Consider the following 22952-nt stretch of genomic DNA (forward strand, 5'->3'; position numbering starts at 1 on the left):
CGTCCAGGAATGGAAAACTGCCCTCAGTTCCAGCCTTATCGATTAAAGCTGCCTGTGTAAGCCGTGGAAATCACTGGATTATTTCCATCATCATCTCCTAATGACATGTGTTAAGAAATTGTTGGCCAAAGTGAAGAGCCAGTGCTTTGTCATACAATATTTATAAAAGCCTACTTAGCTAATTAAGAATGAGTGGAGACTGAGAAAGCATCCCTCTGATGAGTGCTGCTGTGAACACAGGGTGCCAGTCGATTTAGTTTAGAGAGCTCACGGGTAGGGGCTGTAAGACTGAGACCTCTAGAGAGATCTCTAGTCTATTCCCAGAGTCTCCACTAAGAGACAGAGTCCATTGTCGATGCAAATGCATAAGAATAGGAATTTATTGAGCCATCGCGGTGGGGTCTGTCCAGCTCTTTCAAACTGCAGACCCTGAGAAACAGACGCATGAGCCTTTTATAGGTTTTTGACAAAGAAATGAGTTTTACAGTATGTGATTGGTTGGCATTTGGGCAGAAAAGCTGCAAGCAGGCAGTTACAAGTCTTGGTGTTTGGTGGTTGGATAATGGGTAGACAGGCAGGTTAACCTATGGAAAAGATTGGTTGAAGCAGTCACAGGGGGTAGTTTAGGAACTTTTTTAGTTGGGGAGGGGTAGTGGAAATTTTAAACACAGCTGGTTGTCCTTGAGTCTAGCTGGACCCTGAACCCAGACTGAGACCTCGAGTCAAGTTGGACTCTTCAAGGTTTTTCCTGTCCCTGCCACACACATACAGTGATCTGATATCTGTCTGTCCTTGGTTCAAGATGGACCCTCTAGAAATTTACATGCTTTGGCCTTAATGGGGGTCCTTAATGGCGCTGGTTCCTTCAGGACAACGCTAACAGCACACTGCAGACTCGCGGGGTAGAAGGGTGGTTTCTGGGGGTGGCTTCAGCAGGATCAAGGAGCCTTGTGCTATGGAACCCTATGGCTCACAGAGTGCTGCTTCCTGTTGCATCTCTTGCAGAACAGAGTAAAAAAGATGTCCTTACTGTCCACTCAGACTAGCTTGGTCCCTTCAGATAGATTGCTGCCGGTCTGCACTTAGGGAAATCTGGACTGTTGGGGATATTCACGGTGAGCAAAGCTTCAGTGTGATTGATGCGCCACTAGACACGAGTGATGCCAACCTAGTCTGGTCTCTGGGGCCTCATGCTTAAGCTAATCCATACACAGGGATTCTACTAGATAGTGTCTTCATTTCTGTCGCTAGGCATAATCAGATTTCCAGAAACCTGCTTTCCCACACACATTCCTGTGTAGGCTCAGCTTCAGCCTTCCACTGTTCCCAGAGCCCACACTGAAGAAGTGAAGGCTCCCAAAAGCCAGCCACCGTTCTCTCGTAATTGTTCCCAAACTGACATATCTGAGCCTCTTGGGCTAGGCTCCTTTGTGACCCAGTCTCTGCAGCCAGTTGATAAGTACTCACAGACAGCAACTTTGCCTAGACCTCTTCCCTTTGCAGCTCCTTCTGCCCAAAGAAAGATTTCAGCCAGGACAAGTCTGCCCTCTAGGGGAGGAGGTTTTTTATTACCAGTTCCTGAAAGGGCACTTCTGCCACTTAGGGATGTCCATGATGGGGGATGCACTGCTGCTCAGCACCTGTCATGAAGAGGACAGAGCAGCACATGTGGAATTAGCATATCCGAGCAACCCGTGTGCAGAGGCGGAGAAATCCTGAGACAGAGAAGAAAGCTGCTTCTGTTATAGAACCCTGGCACCTGAAAATGCACTAAAAACGCTGTCACTTCACTTCCTCCCAGGGAATTTTCAGGATGGTTCCCAGTATGTACTCACACAGTGATTGTAGTAATAACTAAATGCATAAAACTAATTGCATAAAAATTTAATATCAAGAGTGGATTTCAATTCTGCATCCAACATCAAAGACTTAAAGCACAGAGTCCATGAGCAAATGACTTCCTGATCCTCATCAAGGGTCCTTCTTGCTGTCCCTTTCTGCTGACCATGGCAGCTGCACAGGTACCAGACCTGCACTTACTGTAATATGGTCAAGAATCCCTAGACCTGCATACTCTTGCTATGTGTGTCCTGCATGTGTGTGGTGTTACAGCATCTTCCGTGGAGGAAGGAGTGCACACCACGTGGTTTCTACCCCCTTGCTTTCATGTGGGGGCTGGTCCCATAGTGCACACACTTTCCCTCCAGTGTTGGGCTGAGTGCTTTGGGATGTTGAACACTTGTGGACGGTTGGAAGTGATGATGTTACATTATCAACTAAATCATGCATCAGCTATATTCCTTCACTTCTGAATCCCTTCCTGCCCCCTGCCCTCCTTTTCACCAGGGGATGTCCTTAATTCTCATGACAGGTCTCAGATGGGGCTCTGAAGACATGTCTTGCTATTTAATCTGGTATCCTTCCCTTAAAAGTAATCTTCAAAGTTTTTAAATGGTGTCATTTGTTTCATAATGCTGTACATGACTGCCGCGAGCCCTTGGAAACTGGACTCCCTGGTGAGAGACTAATCAATCTGAACTTTGGCCGTTAAACATTAGAATGTATGTCAGGCCTTTAATGCCTCCTTGGGCTAGACAAGGTTGGCTGCTCTTTACCCAGAATGCATTGCGTAATGATAGGGTAAGACTGTGGTTTCCCATGGAGACCCAACAGGTCCCTATCTCAGCTCAGCTCCCCCAGGTTCTCTGCTGTCCACCACCACTGTGAGCCTCGCACCTGATTGCTACCTCATCCAGTAGATGGCAAGTTTTCCTGAAGATCTAGTTATAGTGCGTTTTGTTCATCTGACCCTGAGCTTAGGCCACAACCTCCTGACTGTGCCATCTTTAAAGGTGAGCTGTCACTTCCCTGCCTTTGCAACTTTTTCGTGGCCACCTCTCCAAGTCTATACAGAGACAATTTCCCCAACTGAGCTGTGACAGGTAGACAGGGTCCTGAGTCCACACGGCACTACCCACTTGACATTAATGACAAGTTTCCCCGACTGAGCTGTGATAGGTAGACAGGATCCTGAGTCCACACGGCACTACACTACTTGACATTAATGACAAGTTACACTCCCAAAACAAGTGCTGCATTTCTAAGCTCCATGTAGGGAGGTTTAAATTATTGCTGTAAACTCTGAAATGACTGTGAATCTAAATAACAACCAATCCTGAAATACTGATGGATAGCTGTACTTTTCGCTCAAGTCTTTATGGGGAAAACCAAATAGACTACCGGGCTGGCCATGTTGAGATTTGGGTGTGTAAAACTTAGACTCGCTGGAGCTGAGGAGATGGCTCAGTTAATAGAATGCTTGCCTTGCAAGCATTAGGTCTAGTCCCAGAGCCCACATAAGGAAGCCAGAGGGGGCAAAGACAAGTCAATCTCAGGGGGGTTATTGGCCAAGCAATTTTACCTATTTGGTGAGTCCCTAGCTAATGACAGGGCTATCTCAAAATAAATAATGTGGATGACACATGAGAAACAACTGAAGTTAGCCCTGTGTCCTCCACATGCATACATATATGCATGCTTATACCAGCATAGACACATATACCTACACACACACACACACACACACACACACACACACACACACACACACACACACACGCTGTGCTGGGGTTCTGATAACTGCTCATGTTTTTGTGGCTATCCACACAGCCATCCCTCACGCACTAATGACTCAATCCTGTAATCAACACTTCTCTTTCACCAGGGCGAGATGAGCAGTTGTCTCCAAGCGTCATCCATTCTTATTAGCTATCTATTTCACCAACCTAAAGAATATCTAAGAAGGACCAGAAACATGGTCAAGCACATTTCCTGCGCTGACACTAAGTGAGAAGAACAGAGTCTAGCACACCTTTGTTCATTTCTAAAAAGATATTTTAAAACCATCGAAGTGCAAGTAAGAAGGACACCATCCAAGGTATACCACCCTAGCCTAGCCCTAACCCGGATGCAGGCTGGCTGGCATTAGAACACTGGTCACCACAACTTTGTTCGCTCCATGGCTTGATCCTAGCTGATGTTCTGGTTTTGTCCTGGCACATGGAAGCAGGAGAAGAGTTGGAGATGCAGGGGAGATCAAGCAGATAGTGACCGCTACTCGTTGCTCTCTAAGCTCCAGGCTCACATGTACAGCCAGATCCCTCAGGGAGCCCTTCCTCCTTCCCCGGCTATTGTGAACAGTTTGAATGCCCAGCCTTGTCTCTAGTGGGATTACAGTAGCAACCAAGGGCCAAGGGCTCTTATCCCTTGCTGGTATAAGCCACGCTCTGGAATTTTCTACCACTCAGGACTGGAAACGGTAAATATTTCTGGTGCCACTACTGGAGAATCCCTGGAATGCTGGGACGGCTTTTCTCACCTCACGGGCGCTCCTCGTTCACAGCAGCAATACACCAATTCACTCAGTGCAGATCTCCTGGTTGTTCAATGCTGTGCTGGTGCCTATGAACCCTGATCTCCAGGCTGAGATCCCATAATTCTGTGAGGTTAAGATGGTAGAGGTGGAGACATAGAGAGACCAAATTCAGAAGAAAAAGGAAGTGATGAAGGTATGGAGGTCATTCTGCCAGAAGCGAAACACCACCCTTCCAGTGACACAGCCTCTGTGGACTCCACCAGGCCACCTAAATAGGAATCAGTGTCACTTTCTATGTTCAACACCTTAAAACCCCAAGTAATTTTGAAGGAGCAAGCAGTGACTGACAACAAAACTGTCAATGATGAAAGCAAAGCAAAAGGTCACTGTGTTTCATATATATACACCATGTAACTGGAGACCTGTGCTTTGGTTGCTAAAACCAGACAAAGATGCTTCCCGCTCCATGATTGAGAGCTGAGTGGTGAGATGTCCCTCAGCCTTTATTACTCCAGTGACACCCAATGCCCTTTGAAGTCCATCTCCAGATGCCTGAACTAAAGTGAGCACTATCTGTACCCTGCTCTCCAAGCCTCCAATCTGGGCTCTGAGTTCCCAGCTTGCAAACCCAGACCTGTGTACAGAGTCTCAATCACATATTTAAGAAGGCCTCATAGTCTGGAACTTACTTAGACTACAGGCAGAATTAGCTTTCATGGTTTTCAGAAATAGTTTTCATTTAAATAAAAAATATATATATTTTAAGTACATGAGAGAAAGCTTGAGAAAACTGAGGTAAGTTACTATTGGTCATTAAAGACAACTAGATCTGGGTACCAATGGACAGAACACTCTCCACAGTAGAGTGAAGAGTGGGATATTACTTTCTCACATACTCTGGTACCTCACCTTTGACCATGTCCCCTGGAGGGGGAGACCTGGTAGCACTCAGAGGAAGGACAGCAGGTTACCAAGAAGAGACTTGATACCCTATGAGCATATACAGGGGGAGGAAATCCCCCTCAGGAACAGTCATAGGGGAGGGGAATAAGGGGAAAATGGGAGGGAGGGAAGAATGGGAGGATGCAAGGGATGGGATAACCATTGAGATGTAACAAGAATAAATTAATAAAGGAGAAAAAAAAAGACAACTAGGTATATAAGTGTCAGCTATCCAAGGGTGCTTATGGCATCACCGAGCTAAGGACATCAGGCTCAAACAAGAAAAAAAGGAAATAAGCCTGCCCCATTCACCATGTGTTTTGTAACACATCGCAGACCAGGAGAGTCAGAAGGACATCATTGCCTTACGTCACCCCAAACAAGGGCTACATGACAAAACAGGCCATCTTGAGCAGATCATGTTCTCATCCCAAGCCTCTGGTAATTCCTGATCTGAAGACACCCTGATCCCTGGATCTTCCAGAACAGGCAGAGGCTCAGCCTCGGCACCGAGGGAATGTCATGATGGAGTGAATGGTTCCCCAGACACCGTGGACCCCAAATGTCTTGAAATAGAGACAGAGCATGAGCTTCGAGACTTTTCCATTGACCTGTATCTTCAACTCAACATGAAGAGTATCACACGGAATCCTGAGGCTAGTGTGGATGGTGTGGGACATGGCTTGCCATCTGAAGGGACAAAAATGCATTGAGACTTTCCATTCCACCACCTCCCCCCCCCCCCGCCCGACCACCTCCTTTTCTGTCTGACACTGAAAAAGGCTTTGCTCATTATTTAGAAAATCATGTTTCCAATAGAAATTTAACCTGAAGGTTGCTAAAACACTGCTAGTTTCCATTGGTGTTTTTCTAGGACGGTAAGGATTGTATTTTCTTGTTCTGCGAGGCAGCTTCTCCCCTGTAGCCCTTGCTAGTTTGAAGCTCACTGTGTGAACCAGACTAGCCTCAGACTCATGCTTGACCTCCCTTCTCAGCCTCCTGAGAGTTGAGATTACATTTTACTTCTGAAGCACCTGAGCAGGTGCTAAGCAAACTGGAAACAGTAGTGGAAGGCAGCGCTTCCTATGGTATCCTGTTGGTTCTTGGGACCCTGAGGATGTAGCCCTGCTGGAGTAATGTAAGCCAGGATTCAAGCTCTCCATTTTTAACTGCACTACGATAGGTATCCTCCAGGCCAGGAGGCCTGCCTTCTGTAAGTTCTGTAAGCTAAGAAGGAAGCAAAGGTCTTAGGAAATGTCCAGGGTAGGTAAAATCAGGGTGAGCATTAGAGAGGTTAGTATGTAGCATGAGCTGGCTGGGCGCACACTGAAGGTGGACACGTCATAACAAATGGTGTTTACCCAGATAGGTGCTTTAAGTTATTAACAGGTAATAATTAAATGAATGAATGAATGAATGAATGAATGAATGAATTAAATGTATTCATTTGTTTCATTTCTTTGCAGAATGTACTCTGGAGGTTCAAGTTCTCTCAACTTAAGGGATCTTCAGATGATGGGAAAACTCGAGTAAAGCTGCTGTTTCAGAACCTGGACACCAAACAAATTGAGACGAAGGTAGTGCCTGGGCATCCTGCACCCAAAGACACATAGGGAGAGGGAGTCAGCTGATTAAAAAAAAAAGGTGGCATGAGGAGGGGGCAAGCGCACCCCAAAGCTGGAAGTCAACTTAACAAACCCAAGGCTGATATTTTTTTTTCTACTGAGAGTTTGTGACCTGAAATTGTGACAGATAAAGTGGAGTATTTAATTCTATAAAAATCCACAAGCTGCTTGGTAAATAGCAGCAGGAAGTTGGTACTTTAAAATGCTCTGGAAGCCACAATCTGATTGAAGAGTTTTGCAGGCTTCATTGTCTGATGGAATGTCTATGGTACTAAATGTAAGAAAAAGTCCCTTGTCCCTTTCCAAAGCACTATACTGAGGTATCTCTTTATTATTAATATGTGGGCTTTCATCATGTGTTTACATATGGCAACAAGCTAGCTTTAAGGCAAACTAAAGCCAAATGCAAGTATAAATTTAGTACACTAAGGGGTGTTTTGTTGGGGGGACACACCCGTTGTTTAGAAAAAGAATGTTACCTCTCCCCTTGCATTTCTTTCTTATAAAACTCATCTGAGCAACATGACCCACCTGACATTGTTATGTGTGAAAGCTTAGGGTCTCTTTTTATCCTTCCCTTGTCTCACTCCATGGAAAAATGTTTCAGAACTGCTTTCTACAAAGAAGAGAAATTGTGTAGTTACTTGGCTCTTCTGTGTAGAGAACTGACCAAAGCAAGTGGTCAATGTATACTGCGTGGGCTGTGGAGAGTTCAGGGTGTGGAGTCCTGAAGGGAAGTGGGAGACTGTGGGTTCCTTAGATGGGTCATTCAGGCTCTGGGTTCCTGAGGTGAAGGCAATCTATGGAGGGCTTAGGTGGTAAGTTAGGGGACACATGCTATGGAACCTTGAGTTCGGGGAAGAGGGGAGCTGTGGCGCCCTGAGCTGGAGGAAGGATGTGCAGCTCTGCAGTGGGTGGAGGCAATCTATGAAGCCCTAAGGTGGGGTAAGCTGTGGCCTCCATATTGAGGTTAGAAGTGGGCTGGGGTGGCGGGGGTGGGGAGGTGAGACTCTTGGCACAGCAGGCTGTCTGGGGAGGCTGCATGCTGCCACTCTGCTGCCAGCCAAGTCCTGTGGTCTGAGTGGGAATTACTCAGTGGGGAGAGTGTAGCACTTTCAGGTCAGGATGTCTTCTTCCCTCAGGTCTGTTCACTGATGGGGCACCTGTGGTGGGGCAGGGAGGGGTGTCTTACCTTTCCTTGCTTCCATCCTGTCAGTCCTTCAGCCTGGACAGGGAGGGGCCTGTCACCTTCCCTTGCATTGTTAGTCCTGTCACTTCCTCAGCCTGGGAGTCACAGGGCCTGAGGATTTTGGCCCATGGTATACTTGAGGCTCCGTTGCTTCCTGGAACACAAGCTGAAGGAACAGCACGTGCTTGCCTGGCACCGGAGATGCCCCTTAGCAGGTGGTGCTGTGGGATTTAAAGGTATAAGTTCCTATATTTTAACCATCAGTCAGTCAACTGAAGGTTAGCTGTGCTGATAAAGGGGAGGATGTGTCCACATGAGACGAATGTGAATTTGAAATAAATGCTCACTGTTCTGTGGCCCTTAGCTTGGGTTATATGGGTTTCCATCCTAGTTGGTAGAAAAAAGAAAGACTCAATATTAATAGAGGCATGGAGATGAGTATTGGGTAACTAATCATAAAATCTTAAACAACCTGTGAGCATCTTTTTAAGAAAAAATGAGATAGTTTATGAATATATATAAACATGTCTGAGAGGGGTGTGGATAATCTTAACAAATTCAAATGCATCAACTTGCAGCCCAACCCTGATCCTTCACAGTTCTCAGACTACCAGGGATTCTTTTGGAGCACAAGCTGGGGATGGACAAAAAAAGAGGCTGAGGCTTTAACTGAAGTGAAACAAGAACAGGGGCACGTCCCGGCCTTGAAGGCCTCTGCAGGCACAGCCCAGAGCTCATCATGATAAGGGAAAGATACAGGAGTGAGGACTCACCTAACTATCCCTGCCCATCTCAGAAATGACCTCCCCAGCTGCATCTGCTATAGCTTATGAAACAGGAAAAATGTTAGACCTCTGGGTGTTCTTGGAGTCAGTTCACAGCCTCAATCAATCAATCAATCAATCAATCAATCAATCAATCAGTATCTCTTTCTCTGTGTATGTGGCATATGGGTGTTCATATAAATATGTGCACATGTGCATGTGGGTGTATATACATACATATATGTCTACTATATATAGAGGCCAAACATTAATGTTGGATTTCTTCCTGTTTTTTTAAAATATTTTTTAATTTTTACATATACATTAATATTTTTACACATATATAAAATATACTACATATAGCAAAAAGAACCTCAAAACAATCAGAAATTATATAAGTGTTATATTCTTAGTGTTTTGGCTATTTGTATTTGGCAACCTTGAAGAAAACATCTATTCTATCTTGGTGAGTCTAAAATTCTGAATGCAAATCAATATCTATCATATCTCATCATTATCAACTTAAAACATCTCCTAAATCTAAAACCATCTTAACCCCTAAACAACTAAGCTTAATTGTAAAACTAAACTGTCTGGTCTTCAACTCCATTAGAGACTTGGGAAGGTATAAAATTAATTACCTGAGTAAACAGGGAGTGCAGGTTAGCAGCTTCCCAAGTGGAGAAAAAAATGTCCTTGTTTCGGCTACAGACAGAAGTCTGCCTGAAAACGGGCAAGCTTTGATGCAGGCAGAGTTGATGACCGAACTCTGCCAAACCAGAGTAAAGTAAGTCCTCAATAGTTCCTGCCTCACAAATATGTCTGCCTTATTTTTTTGAGGCAAAGCCTTTCTCTGGCCTGGGCCTCACTAATTCTGCCTGCCTGGCTGGCCATGGAGCTACAGGACTCCACCTGCCTGTGCCTGCCTAGGGCTTGGATTCAGGCACTGATGTGACTAGCTGCTGAGTATGTGAGTTTAGGGCTTCTTGCTTGTATGGCAAACACATCACCAACTGAGCCATCTCCCTCACTTCCAAAATCTTCATAAATGAAAGACTGACTTTGCTGGAGTTCTATTCAGCTGCCTGGTTGTATGACTTACCATGAGATTATGAGGAGGCAAAGAATAAGGTAATGGTGGAAGACCTGCCCCCACCTCCACAGCTAGCTCCTGCTGTGATGTGGTGACTCCCAGTCTTATTTCTCAGTGCAATGGATATATTTAAATTTCTAATGGTTTCCTCTGTTTCTGAGACTTAGCTTCACGGGACAGGTTTAGATAGGTTATTTTTGCAACATAAAGTCCACTGCACAAGTGTTTAATAAATACTTTTTAAATTAATAGGTTAACAGTGAAAGAGAGAGAAGTTTCACATAGAAAGTACTGTAAACTGTTGGGTGTGGTGGTACATGCCTGTAATCGCAGCCGTTGGGAGGTAGAGAGAAAAAGATGGCAGATTGAAAGTCATCCTTGGCTACATAGCAAGTTCAAGGCCACCCTGAAATACATGAGACCCTGTCTTGAGGAAGAGAGAGAATAGGGAGGATAAGAGAGAAAAAGGATGAGGGGAAGAAAAGAGGAGGTCTTACCAAACATATTCATAGTTTTCCAGTTTCTCAGGAAAAAATTATTCTCATTCCTAAAATGAAATGCTTCCATTATGGCATGCCAACGCAGTCACCTTACTCCTAACATCCCCATCTGTATCCCTGTAACAACACACAGTCTAATGAAGAATAATCCAACTTTGGAGGAAACAATAGCACATAATTTTCACTCTGTAAGGGTGGTCTCTGTGTCATCAGGAAGTCAGTGAAGCCTATCAGATGCAGAGAGGGAGACCGGCTGGGTGTGGGCAACCACGCACTAAGAGCATGCAGCGGAGAACTCCACTGCCGAGTCTCCCCGCAGAGGCCAATGCTGGGCGTGCACTGCTGATGCCGCTAAGGGAGTCACACTGGGAAAAAAAATGCTTCAGGAGGTCAGAAGGAGCAAAGTGGAGTGGACAGCCCAACCCATGACATTAGACAGCTTGTTGTGACATTGCTCATGAGGAGGAACCAGGGACAGCTGAATGACCTGTGCAGCAGCAAGAGTAGGGGAAGAGGTCCAGTACCCTCAGATGCAGTGCCCAGTTCCGGTGTTCCTCCGAGTCCTTTGAGAGTCTGCTCCCACACAAGCTTAACTACACAATTTAGTCATCACACCACAACAGGTGGCCTTCTTTGGCTGTGTTTTGTTTTGTTTTGTTTTGAGTGTGTCTTGTCTGTTTCAGAATTAGAATTACCATGTCCTGTCTGACCATGGAATTAGAATTGCCGCATTAACAGAAACACATCATTAAATGTAACCTCTAAGTATTGGTGTAACTCTTCTTCCAGCAGGGAGACACTCAAAGTAGTGACTTGATGACAGAGTTGCCCCATCTAGAATGCCACTGGGCTGGGGCTGGTTTCTGAGGCTCTCTGGCAACTCGTATCCTAAGGTTCCTGAACAAGCCGCCCTTGCAGTCAGGCAAGCAAGTATGGCGCCTATTCCCTAAAACAATCTCTGAAACTTTTGCTACCAACTCCTCTTAGGCTAGAAGAAGGAAGAAAACGAGGCCAAGGCAGGAAAAATCAGCATAATTAGACACTGGGATGCTCTTTCTGGGGTGGAACAGGTAGACACCAGATGGACATCACCATATAGCTGCGGCTTGCGGACAGGTCTGTTCATAGTCCTGGGAGCTCCAAATTTTAGGTCCAACCAGACCTGGTCTCTGGTGTCTGAGAGTTCCTAGTTCACAAATGCCACCTTCTCTGTGTCCTCCCTTAGTGGAAGAGACTTTTAGACAAGAGCACAAACCCATGAGGTGCTCTCCACTCATGTGATCCCCATCATCTCCAAAAAGTTCTTTGAGCACTGGGGACCAGGCTGTGACATGACTTGGGGTACACATGGACTCTTCAGCTGATAGCTCTGTTTTCTATCTGCATGGATAGATAGATTCACTCTTGCTGAATGTGCCTGTCTTCCACACTTGGCAAGGCTTGCGCAGATGCTTCTACCTGTGGGCAGGCGCGGGATCTGCTTCTAACCATCACCAATATTTCCACTCGGGATGGCATCCATACAGTGTGCATCAGGGCCAGCTCACCCAAACCTTTGGAAGTGATTCTTTTCTTTTTTTTTTTTTTAAATGAGCTATAAGCTTTTGGAAGGTAATAATAAATTGTAGTGTCTGTTTAAATTTTAATTCTTAATTAAAATGTAAAGGTTTTATTAGTGACAAGTAAATGCTACCTAGTTAGATGATCAGAAAGCTCCAAGAGGTCACCTATTCATATACTATGTCCCACATCCCTTCTAGAATGCATATACCACTCTCTGGGTGCCACTTATTTGGAGAAAGGCAGAGGACCCCCAACCCTTGGGAGTGAGCATGTTCTGAAACATCACAGAGCTAAGGCTCTACCTGGAAAGATAAGATATCCAGAAAGCTAGCTGAGTTCCTAGGAACTTTGTCAAAGGAGCATCTCCACATAGGAAGAAGACACTGTCCCCACAGCCAGGCATCACACGAGTGTTGGATACCCTGAGGCCCCGATGGCCTAGCTGCCCCAGCAGACACATGTTGTACACTCACTTTCTCTGTATCCGAGGCAAATGCCTACATTGTTTCTTCTACTCCCCAATTACAGCTTATTAAATAACAGATTCTACAAGCAGAGGCAGGGACCTGATTTCTGTCTATGTTTTGGAATGTGAGTGGACTCTCATTATTCACTCTCCCTGGAGATGAATAAAGGCTGGAAATTTGCATTCAAAGAAACATAACTAATGTTAATGACAGAATGAAATTAAATCTGAGCGCTGTGTTTTTAAAAGAGGGAAACAGAAACACAGCATGAATATGCCCCTAAACAGGGAGATGGAAGTTATCACCCTGCTGTCCTCACTGAGACAGGAAGCAGAGCCAGGAGGCTACACTGGGCAGCCTTGCAGAGGTTAATGATACTCTGGGTGGCAAAGTACATACTGTGGTGAGCCAGTGCCAGTTTTGTGCATTTGTAAATTATTTGTACAGCAGGATAACCTGAAGGTATCTTTGCAATGCATCACTATCAATATCTTACCCTTCACCATTAAATTAAAAATGAGGAAAGTTCTATACTGTCCTTCAAGATATTGACCTTGGTTGAATAAAATGTGTAGAGGTTATTTATCTTTGTCAGAATGTGAAATTTTCCAAATAAAATATTTACCAGCACAGGGGGGAAAAAAATAAAACTACACAGGTGCATTTGCGGCTTTCTCGCTCTCAGTGTGTATGTGAGCTACCCCAGAGCCAGTGCAAATTACAGAAACTAAATTAGTTAAAACAGCTTTGCCAAAAGTTGCTGTTCATCTTAAAATATGTGGAAACAGCAAAAGTGGCAGAATCATTTGGAGAAGTTGGCCTTTTTTTTTTTAACATCCTTCCAAAGTCAATAAAATGTATTAATTTGCAATTCTGTTATTTACCCAAGGAGAAAGATTAAGAGTGTGAACCAGAGATCCTGGGGAGACGGCTTAGTGGTTAAGAATGCACAGTGCTCTTGTAAAAGACCCAAGCTCAACCTGCAGCTTGTAGTGCTTATAACTCAGTTGTAGGGAATCTGATGCCTCGTTTTGGCCTCCATGGGGACTTGTAGTCACATGTACATCCCTGGCATAGACATACAGCCATACACATAATTTTTTTAAAACTTCTTCTTTTCCAAAAGAGTGTAAACCAGAGAAAATATAAATCTCATCGCCTAACGCAGACCACAGCCTACAGACATATTACAAAGCCAAATTTGAGGGTGGCAGCAAACATTTTTAAAACAAAGTATATACACCTTCAAATCCTGCCCAGCACGGTGGTGGTTTGAATAAGTATGGCACCTATGCCCATGTATTTGAATGCTGACTCACAAGGAGGTGAACTATTTGAAAGGATTAGAAGGCTTAGGAGGAGGTGTGTCCTTGTTGGAGGAAGCGTGTCACTGAGGGTAAGATCTGAGGCTTCAAAAGCCCATGCCAGGAGCGCTCGCTCTCTCTCTCTCTCTCTCTCTCTCTCTCTCTCTCTCTCTCTCTCTCTCTCTCTGTGTGTGTGTGTGTGTGCGCGCGCGCGCGCGCACGCACACACGCGTGCGCGTGCATATGCGCAGACCAGGACGTGAAGTTCTCAGCTACTTCTCTAGTGTCACGCATGCTGCCATGCTCCCTGTGATGATGATAATGGACTAAGCCTTTGAAACTGGAAGAAAGCCTCACCTTGGTCATGGTGTCTCTTCACAGCAATAGAACATAGACTAAGACAAACATAAACTTGGTAGAAAAGATGACAAGGTTTCCATTTCCAGAGAGCTTGTTCTTAAAAATCCCCGACCTGGGGGCTACTGGAAGCCAAGATAGTACCTGTTTTGAGTTGTGTCTGAAGTGTTCGGCACACATGTTTGAACCCTTGATCTACAGCTGCTGGTGCTGATCTTGACCTGAATGAAGTCTCTGCTTCTTGATCTGTCAAGGTGTAGGGAGATGCTGCCACATGCTCATACATTTCCCCCAACTGTGAGCAGCTCTCATCTGGAGCCACCATGATGACCTGCAATCCCCTGAAATCTTGAACCAAAGTAAAATCTCCTCCTTTACATTTCTTCTGTCAGATGCTTTGTCGCAATGATATAAAAGTAACCAACTTAACACTGAGACCCGTGCACCTCTGCTTTCTCCCCTGTGTGCCATACAACTATTCCTATACAAGTGTATGATAAACTTAATTAACTCTTTTGCTTGAGGGAAGCACTTTACGTCTTCTCATTGTCATATCTGAATTGACATTACCTATACTCTTCTACTTTGGGGGACATCATTAAGTAAAATAACAGTCACTGTGGTGCCAAGACAGTTGATCTGATAACAGATCGCTCCTGAATGACTAGCAGCAGGCAGCGTAGACAGTGTGTACACACTGGACAAAAGGGTGTCTCCCGTCATGGGTAGAACAGAGGGGACAGTGTGTGGCTCCATCAAGCTACACGAGATAGTGGGTAGCTTAAAACTTACATATTACTGACTTCTGGAAATTTCTAGTATTTTCATGTTGCAGTGAAAGACTCAGAAAGTAAAACCACAAACAGTCTACCCCAACTGTTGCAAGTAAATTCCGAATAAAATGAGACGAGCCTCCCCCTTTGAGGAGAGCAGTTTACTCTTATCATCCCTTTTAGTCCCCTCCAGCTCCAGACAGTACCTTGAGTTGATCTTCCCTTGTTGTGCTTCCTCCTCTTCCTTCCTCCCTCTCTCTCTCTCTCTCTCTCTCTCTCTCTCTCTCTCTCTCTCTCTCTCTCTCTCTCTCTCTCCGACCCCCTGCTGATTGTTTCACCGTTCCTGGAGAACACATCTCACATAGATGCAGTCTGATACTTTTGGAGGTCTCTTATCTGGGTTGTACCAAGAAGACCAATGCTGGCCCTGCATATAACTTCAGTTGTTCAAAGATGACATTGCCTTTCCTTTTTACTCTAACTCAAGCCCTCACCTATTCTCACGGACTCTTGTCCTTCCCCGTAGGCCTTTCCATCCTGTCTCATGCTGGACAGGTGTCCTTGCCCCACCGACACCTGTCTTTCTCCTACACAGCCGCCATTCACAGCTCCCGGCACTTCCTGAAGGGCTGTCCTTAGAGTGGTGTTTGTGGCTCTGTGCTGTGACCTCAAGGATCTCTCAGACCCTACTCAGCATTGTTCCTGCTGTGGGGTTACAGTTTCACTGACAGGGACATTTCCCCCAAGATACACAGTCTTCTGGCTGCCCACCTCAACCCTTTGCTATCACAGTTCCTCATGATCCCCATGCACAGACCCATAGCTACCAACTGCTTTTTGCTTTTGGTCCTTGGCTCCCGCCCTTCCTGTGACCAAATGCAAAAAAAAGCTTTATTCAGGGATTGATACACATAGGAGGTACCATCAAAATTACCTTCTCCTCCATTCCTTGACACTTACTGTGGGGTTACTGGCCATGTCCCTCCACTGTGATGGCACCTGGCTTACCTGGGTGCCCCTTCAACAGTACCACCCAGCTGTCAAGGTTTGCCCTAGACAAAGACAGCTGAGGAGTTGGGAGGCTGGATAAAGTTGAAATTCTGCACATTGGGGAATTTCAGGAATCCTGATAGTGCAGGATTGCTCAGGGTAGCTCTCAACATAGCTACACTATTGTACCAAGTTCCTACAGCTCTAGCAGGGGAAGCTGGGAAGCCCTGTGGGGCTTCCGGGATCCCTGACTTCAAGTGACATTTCTGCAACTAATTGGCCTTGTCACTTTGGAAGATTGCTTTGAACTCCGTTTCCTCATTTTAAACCTGGAACTGGCAGCCTTTGACTTTTATCTTACTTTACATTGTAATTTTGAGGCTAAGGAGATGTTATTAATTTGACAAAGCTCTGTTGATAAAGAATAAGATCCATCTCACGCTGATGTTGCTCCAGCGACTGTCCCCTGTTCCCTGTTCTCAGCCACCTTAATTAATCCCATGGGGATGCTAAGGGAGCTGCTGTGGGGTTACAGTTTCACTGACAGAGAAATTTCCTCCAAGATACAGTCTCGCAGCTGCCCACCTCAACCCTTCTCTGTATTTGATCAGAACCACACCAGATTTATGGAGTAAATTTTCAGAAAATGACTAGCCATGTGGTAAGCCATTAGTACTTTAAAGACCATCTTCATAGGACTGTTGGTACCAGAGAAAGGAACAAATGTTGAAAACATTGGGGTGGCAGTTAACAGTGCCCCACTACCTAACTGCACAGCCAGTAAATGGAGGAACGAGAGTCTGAATTGCAATGTTACAGCTCTGTGTCAAAGACATTAGCCATCAACTCAGTTCCAACCTGGCCTGGCCCTGGGTCCCTGGTCAGGGCTAATTTCCACATTTGCCTTCTCCACTGATCTGAGGCTCTACTGACAATAAGCTCTGACTAAATGTAGAAATACCACCCCCTTTTTTAAAAGCAGTATACATAGCACCCCTGCCAAGAATCATGATATTTTCATCCTAACCGGGCCTCCTCATGCCTTCATTACACTTGTGGCCAGTGGGCATCAGGAGGCCTCAGTCTCCAAATGTCAAATGTGTTTGAAAAACATAGCACATATCACTTTTAGAGAAGCCAGTGCAGCTGACATGGGAAAGGAGAAGCAACAGTCTACAGTTACACACACTATATGGCTTGCTCAGCTTTTCTTCACATTTGTTTTTAAAAGAATTGTATTTATTAAATATACCTCAGACCCGTGAGACAAATTTGGAGGAGGTTGCTGTGTCCCTACTGTGTGACTTCCTACTCAAGGGTACAGGTTCTCTTTCTCAGCAGTGGGAACTGGCAGCCCACCACCTCCTGGGACATGTGTTTGCAAGCCCATCAGGGAATGGCAGGCACAGAGATGGCTCTGGAACCACTGTGAATGTCCAGTTCAAACAGAGGCCAAACATGGCTCTGCCTCATAACACTTGCAGAGGTGCAGTTCAGGGTGGCCCTGCTGGCAGCATCTGCTTAGGAGCTAAGCGGAGCAGCAGGGTTATGACTTGGCCGAATCGAGGATGCTCTGCGAAATGTTCAGATTCTGTATCTGGATCAGGACTGACTCCTGCTTCTGAAGCTTGCACTTGACTCCTGGATGGGACCACTCTTGGCTGAGATGTTGCACGGAGTAACTCTCTTGTGATAGTCTTTTAAAATATATATATATTTTTGATGTGGCTTCAAATTACCATGCCAGGAAATACCAAGGCTGCTTTGAGATGTGTGCCTCAATGCCAGTGGCCATCTGGTTTCTTCTTCTTCTTCCAGTGTGTCACGCTGTTATTGAGTAAATCATAGGAATTTGTAAAGCAATTTTCAGCCTTTATACATAAGGCACAGCTGCTGAAGTGCACGTGATGAGGGCTCTTTGATTTTGTTCTTTCACTTGTCCCCTTGAGAAGGTGATTACTGCCAGGAGCGTACAGACTGTAGTAGAGTTTTGTTAAGCTTGCAAGAACCTTGTGTTTGTTTGCGAATTTTGCTTGGTCTTCCTCTCTTCTGGAGAAAAATCATAGCTAATAAACTATCTTGGCTATCATCTCAGGGTGTGCAGAAAACAAGTGGCTCCTGTGTGGGTTGACTTCTGGCAAAGGAGCTAGGTGACTCAACCCGTGGATTCTACAAACCACCAGGACGGAGGCGCCTGTGTAGCAAGCAGATAGCTTCACTATGAGATCCCTTTAGCAATGTGGAGAGAACCCTAAGCATCTACAACATCTTGTTCATTACTCACCCACACAAAAGTCAAAGCAACACATTCTTTCATGCAGGTATAATCAAGGTTAAGCTCCACCTGCATACAAAAGAGCATCTTGCATTGGCAGAAAGAAAAGAGAGCCCTTTGGCCACAGGCATAAGGAAGTGGAGGACAGCTTTCAAGGGCAAGGAACCCCATCCCCGTGTCTTTTCTATCTCTGGCCAGGTAGGACTTCATGGGATCCATTTTCCAGCTGGCTCACTCTCCACAAACTAGCAGCCAAACTTCTTTGTCATTTCAAAGTGAAAACACCTGTCCCCTTTCCTGTATCACCCTCCCATGGTACTCTGGTTGGCCCAAGGTCCCAAGTCCCAGTACAGGGGCAGTTTCTGAAAAGACAAGAGGCTAAGAGGTATTTGGGTGGAGTCTTCTATAAAGGAGGGTAGAAGGTTGTTTGACAGACTGGAATCCTTCGCTTAGGAAGAGAAGAGCCTTAGTAAAACCAACAGGGCTTCTGGAGGACTTCAGCACCTGCCGCCTGCGGACAGCTTCCATCCCTCCTCTAGGCAGGTGGGCTGACATCCCATCCCAGAGGTCCTTCCTAGCAAGCTTCAAGGAGCACAACTGGGGACTGACAAGCCTGAGCAGGCTGTCCTAAAAATAATGAATCTTTCTCTGTGGTGTTGTCTCGGCAGCTTAGAAGATGATAGAATTTTGCTCAAATTGAATAAGTGGGGTGTCAATGAATGAACAGTCACCTCAAAAGGAACCATGCTGTTCTGCACCATATTGAAACTTCACCATGTTGAAACAACACAGAGAAGAAAAAAGTCATCAGTGATGTACTTCCATCACCTCTTCTGCCTGTGGGTTGGGTGGCAGGTTGTGGTGGACTTGTATTCCAAGACACTAAGCTCGCTCTTCCCAAAAGGACCATGATATTTGAAGATGGCTCAACTTAGGCTTAGCCTTGCAGGCTCGTTGCCAACTTTTGTTGTTCGGAGCTAGGGACTCTGTGTGGGGAAGTATGGAGGGAAAAAGAATAGTCCCGGAGACCAGTGAGATGCCTCTAAGGCTGAAGGCCTATTGGAGGACCCAGCTGTTTGAGGTTGCAATCCTCCCTGTCTGGATAGCCTTTCTGAGCTCTGCATTAGATGGAGACTCCCTCTCCCCAGAAGGGCCTCCGCCGGCTCTCTGTCTGACCTATCTGGAGAGTGTCTTTAGGCATAGATACTTTCAACCTTATCTGGAATATGACATTTGGCACAGTTCCCTGCTAGCACTCCCCTCTCCCTGCTGCCCATAGGATAATTAGGTACCATGTTCCCATCCATATGATAGGACCATGCTGCCAAGTGCAGATAAAGCATTCCTGGAATTCCTAGGTATAATTTAACCAATTATGTACATCTACCCTGTAAACCCCCCCCCATCCACTCCCCAAGGACCATACAAACTTTGTTGAGCTATCTCGCTGTAGTGGCTCCCAGCAGTCATTCTGTTGTTTTTATGTGCTATCCAAACCCTCAGTTTGTCACTTCTGCTCCCTTGTTCCTGAGGACCGGTGGCCAGTGACCCCAGGAACATGGGAGAGCCACAGTACTAGAGGCCTGAATTGGATCCCCAAACCCATAGTAGAAGAGAATTAGCTTCACAAAATTGTACTCTGATCTTTCCAAGTGTGGCGAATTCACGAGATATGTAAAAAAATAAAAAATAAAAATAAATAATAAATTGATACTTGTGAAAGGATTACTACAGCGTATATAGGTTTTATTCTTAAACATTAGTGTTTGAGAGTTTTAAGGTGGAGAAGTAAGGACCAAGGAATTTAAGATATGTTTTCCTATAATCTGTGCTGGTGAAGTGTAACATTTTCTAAAGGATGGTGTTCTTGAGCATCATTTCTTCCTTTTGCTGACATGACAACTGGATGAGGAAGAGCCAAGGTCTCTCTCTCTGGGTGTCCTGCTCACACAACAGGACTCTGACTGTCCTTCCAAAAGTGCCCATTATGAGGCACACATGGAAGAGTGCACAACTGCAACAGGGAGAGCAAATACCCAGCTCCGCTACCATGAGATGCTAATCTCAGCGCCACCACTAGCCCTGGCACTTGTGCTTGTGGTGAAGACAAAACATACCTCTCATCTTTAGGTCTGATTAAGATCTAGAACAAACTAAGGAGGAGTGCCAAACAAAGGGTATGCATGTCAGCCAGGCACACGGTAGCACACGCCTCTAATCCCAGCATTCTTGGAGGCAGAAGTAGGCAGATCTCTGTGAGTTCAAGGCCAACCTGGTCTGCAAAGTGATCCAGGATAGCCAAGGCTACACAGAGAAGTCCTGTCTCAGACAAAAAGAGGGAGCATGCATGTCACCCTATGAGGAGACCAAGGAAACGCAGCCTACGTAGGCTAAGTAGCAATACAAACAACAGTGTACCCATCTTTATAAACACATGGTCATTGTGCTGCATGACCTTTATCACATCGACCTGTTTCGATGTGAATTTGTACTTACTTGGAGGAAAAAGTCTTGGAGCACACAAAAAACTCAACTTGCTAAAAGTTGCCAAAGTGCATCTCCCCAGTGACCACAGTCCTGTCTCATTTCCCCTCAGGAGCTGGAGTTCCAGGACTTGACGGCGGTCCTCCACTGCATCCACTCCTTCATTGCTGCCAAGGTGGCCTCCCTGGACCCCGTATTCATGGACAGCCAGAGCATGGCAAGAAGATACATGTGCAGCAGCTAAAGCGAGTCTGGAGAGTGCTGCGAGCAATTATATTATTTTCTTAAGAAACAAATCCTTCCTGCACAATGTTGCAACTTTGTGTGGTTTTATAATGAGCCTACAGTTGTGATACCAATAAAGACATCACTAGTTTCACAGATGGGTCAGACTGTTGAATCTGACAGTTGGGGTACGAACCTGACCAGGCACAGTGGAGGTAGGAACTCAGGGTCTTCTGAAACCATCCCACCTCAGCCTGTGGCAAACAGCCAGAGATGCAACACCATAGCCTACTGCTCAGATTCGTGAAACCCAAAGTTTATTTTTGCAGAATACGAGATAGGAGAGTGAGAAGCCGCCATGTGTTCTTTCATAGGAGAAATGGGATTTCCATAGGCAGGTTGGCAATGTTCCCTTTTGTCACGGGTGAGACCAGCATTTGATGAAATGAATATGGGGGTAAATGAATAGGAGGATGAAGGTATTTTAATTATTTAGTTTTATATTAAATGCTTACGTGTTTATTATGTAATTGAATTAAATATCATTTAAATGTGAATTCTATTTTTTCCTAATTAATCAAATACAGCACATTCTTTGGTTTCCTTGTCTTTCATATTGTTTATAATTTCTAATCTGGGAACTTTTCTATTTTTCTTATTAAAAGCAATTTAATGGAATTTCTTGAGTTTCCTTTCAGAAATTCAGGCTCTGGTTAGGAAAAACTGTGATCACGTTCTCATTTCCTAAGGCTTCTCTAAAAGGAGGAACATAGACCATCAAACTGCAGAGCACGGGAGCCTAAGGAAGCACAGGGGCTCTGTGGGAAGCAGAGCAGTGACACATGGCTGGAGCTGGCCATCCTTCAGACCTGAAGCAGAGTGACACAGCCGAGGCTAGCCATCCTTCAGACCTTGACACAGTGAAGGTTTTGGCCATCAGTCACAGCTCCTTGACTGCCATCCAGCCATGCTTATCTGTTACCTGGAAGGAAGGAAATACTTTTCACATATCAAATAGAGTTTGTGCTTCTTTGTTGAAATTACAACCTCCTTCCATCACAGTGTTTAGCCATCATGTATATAGAACGTCTGTTTTACCCCTCTGAACACTTTAGGTTCCTCTCAGACTCCAGTGGGAGTGGAGTGCTCCTCGGATTCTATCCTACCAACGGTATCCATGGAGGACCTGGCAGCCTTGTCTGTGCTGGGGTTGGTTCTGGTGTTTCTACTTAAACTTCCGGTTTAAGCTCCCGTCTGTAGCAACAGGAATTAATAGTTCTGTGAACACTCACTCAGGAAAAAAAAAGACAGAATAAGATTTCTTCTCTCCAAATCCTCTTTTGGGACATATTAGAAGATGCTCTGGACTAGAGTTGAGGAAATGGGGAAAGTTTTTATTTTGCTTTCATGAAAACACTCAATATTAAATATGGACTTTAGTGGATACCAGAGAAGGTCATGACATTTCTCCAGAAAATTAAACACTAAAGTTTATTTTCACATTAGGGTGAATTCACAGCTCTTCCTAGAAGATGAACATTTTTAAAAATGACCAGATGCCCACTGCCTTCTGCACATGACACAGGTTCCAAGAATTGCACCCCGGAATGCTCTCAGGCACATGTTAAGCCCATGCTTCTCCAGGGCATCACCACTTTTAGAACAAGATATCTCCAAGATCTCAGCATCTTCTCCTGCTTAGTTCTCCACAACAGGGATTGGGTCCGAAATTCCTTTGTTATATTTGGGGATATATAGCTGAGATTGTCACAGTTCCATATTTCTGTTGGGAAATAGCCAAAATCAGCTGTGATCTCTATAGAGGAAATTTTTGGATCCCCACGGGGTCCTTGCAACTCACAGCTCACATAGGTAAAATCAGTTTTGGGCTCTCACTTCCAGGTCAAAGATCCTGGGGCTTATGAGGCTCCACATGAAACTGGCAATGAGCCAAGCCTAGGCCAGCATCCGTAGTGCCAATCACACCCCACTTATTGTTTGTACTTCCACCAAGCAACCTGTAGAC

General features: G+C 45.2%; 1 protein-coding gene across 3 annotated transcripts in view; it reads left to right on the plus strand.

Moving 5' to 3' along the window:
- Positions 1 to 21594, plus strand: part of SNTG2 (syntrophin gamma 2) — a 206709-nt gene extending 185115 nt beyond the window's left edge. For all 3 annotated transcript variants that reach the window (XM_084791712.1, XM_084791713.1, XM_084791714.1), the window contains exons 16-17: positions 6784 to 6894; positions 20814 to 21594. In XM_084791712.1, the coding sequence (XP_084647838.1) occupies positions 6784 to 6894; positions 20814 to 20945 (243 nt within the window). In that variant the 3' untranslated portion in view covers positions 20946 to 21594. The remainder of the gene's footprint in view (positions 1 to 6783; positions 6895 to 20813) is intronic.
- The last annotated feature ends 1358 nt before the right edge of the window (positions 21595 to 22952 follow it).

The sequence above is a fragment of the Acomys minous genome (genome assembly GCF_964271855.1).
Source record: "Acomys minous genome assembly, chromosome: 8".
Lineage (NCBI taxonomy): Eukaryota > Metazoa > Chordata > Mammalia > Rodentia > Muridae > Acomys > Acomys minous.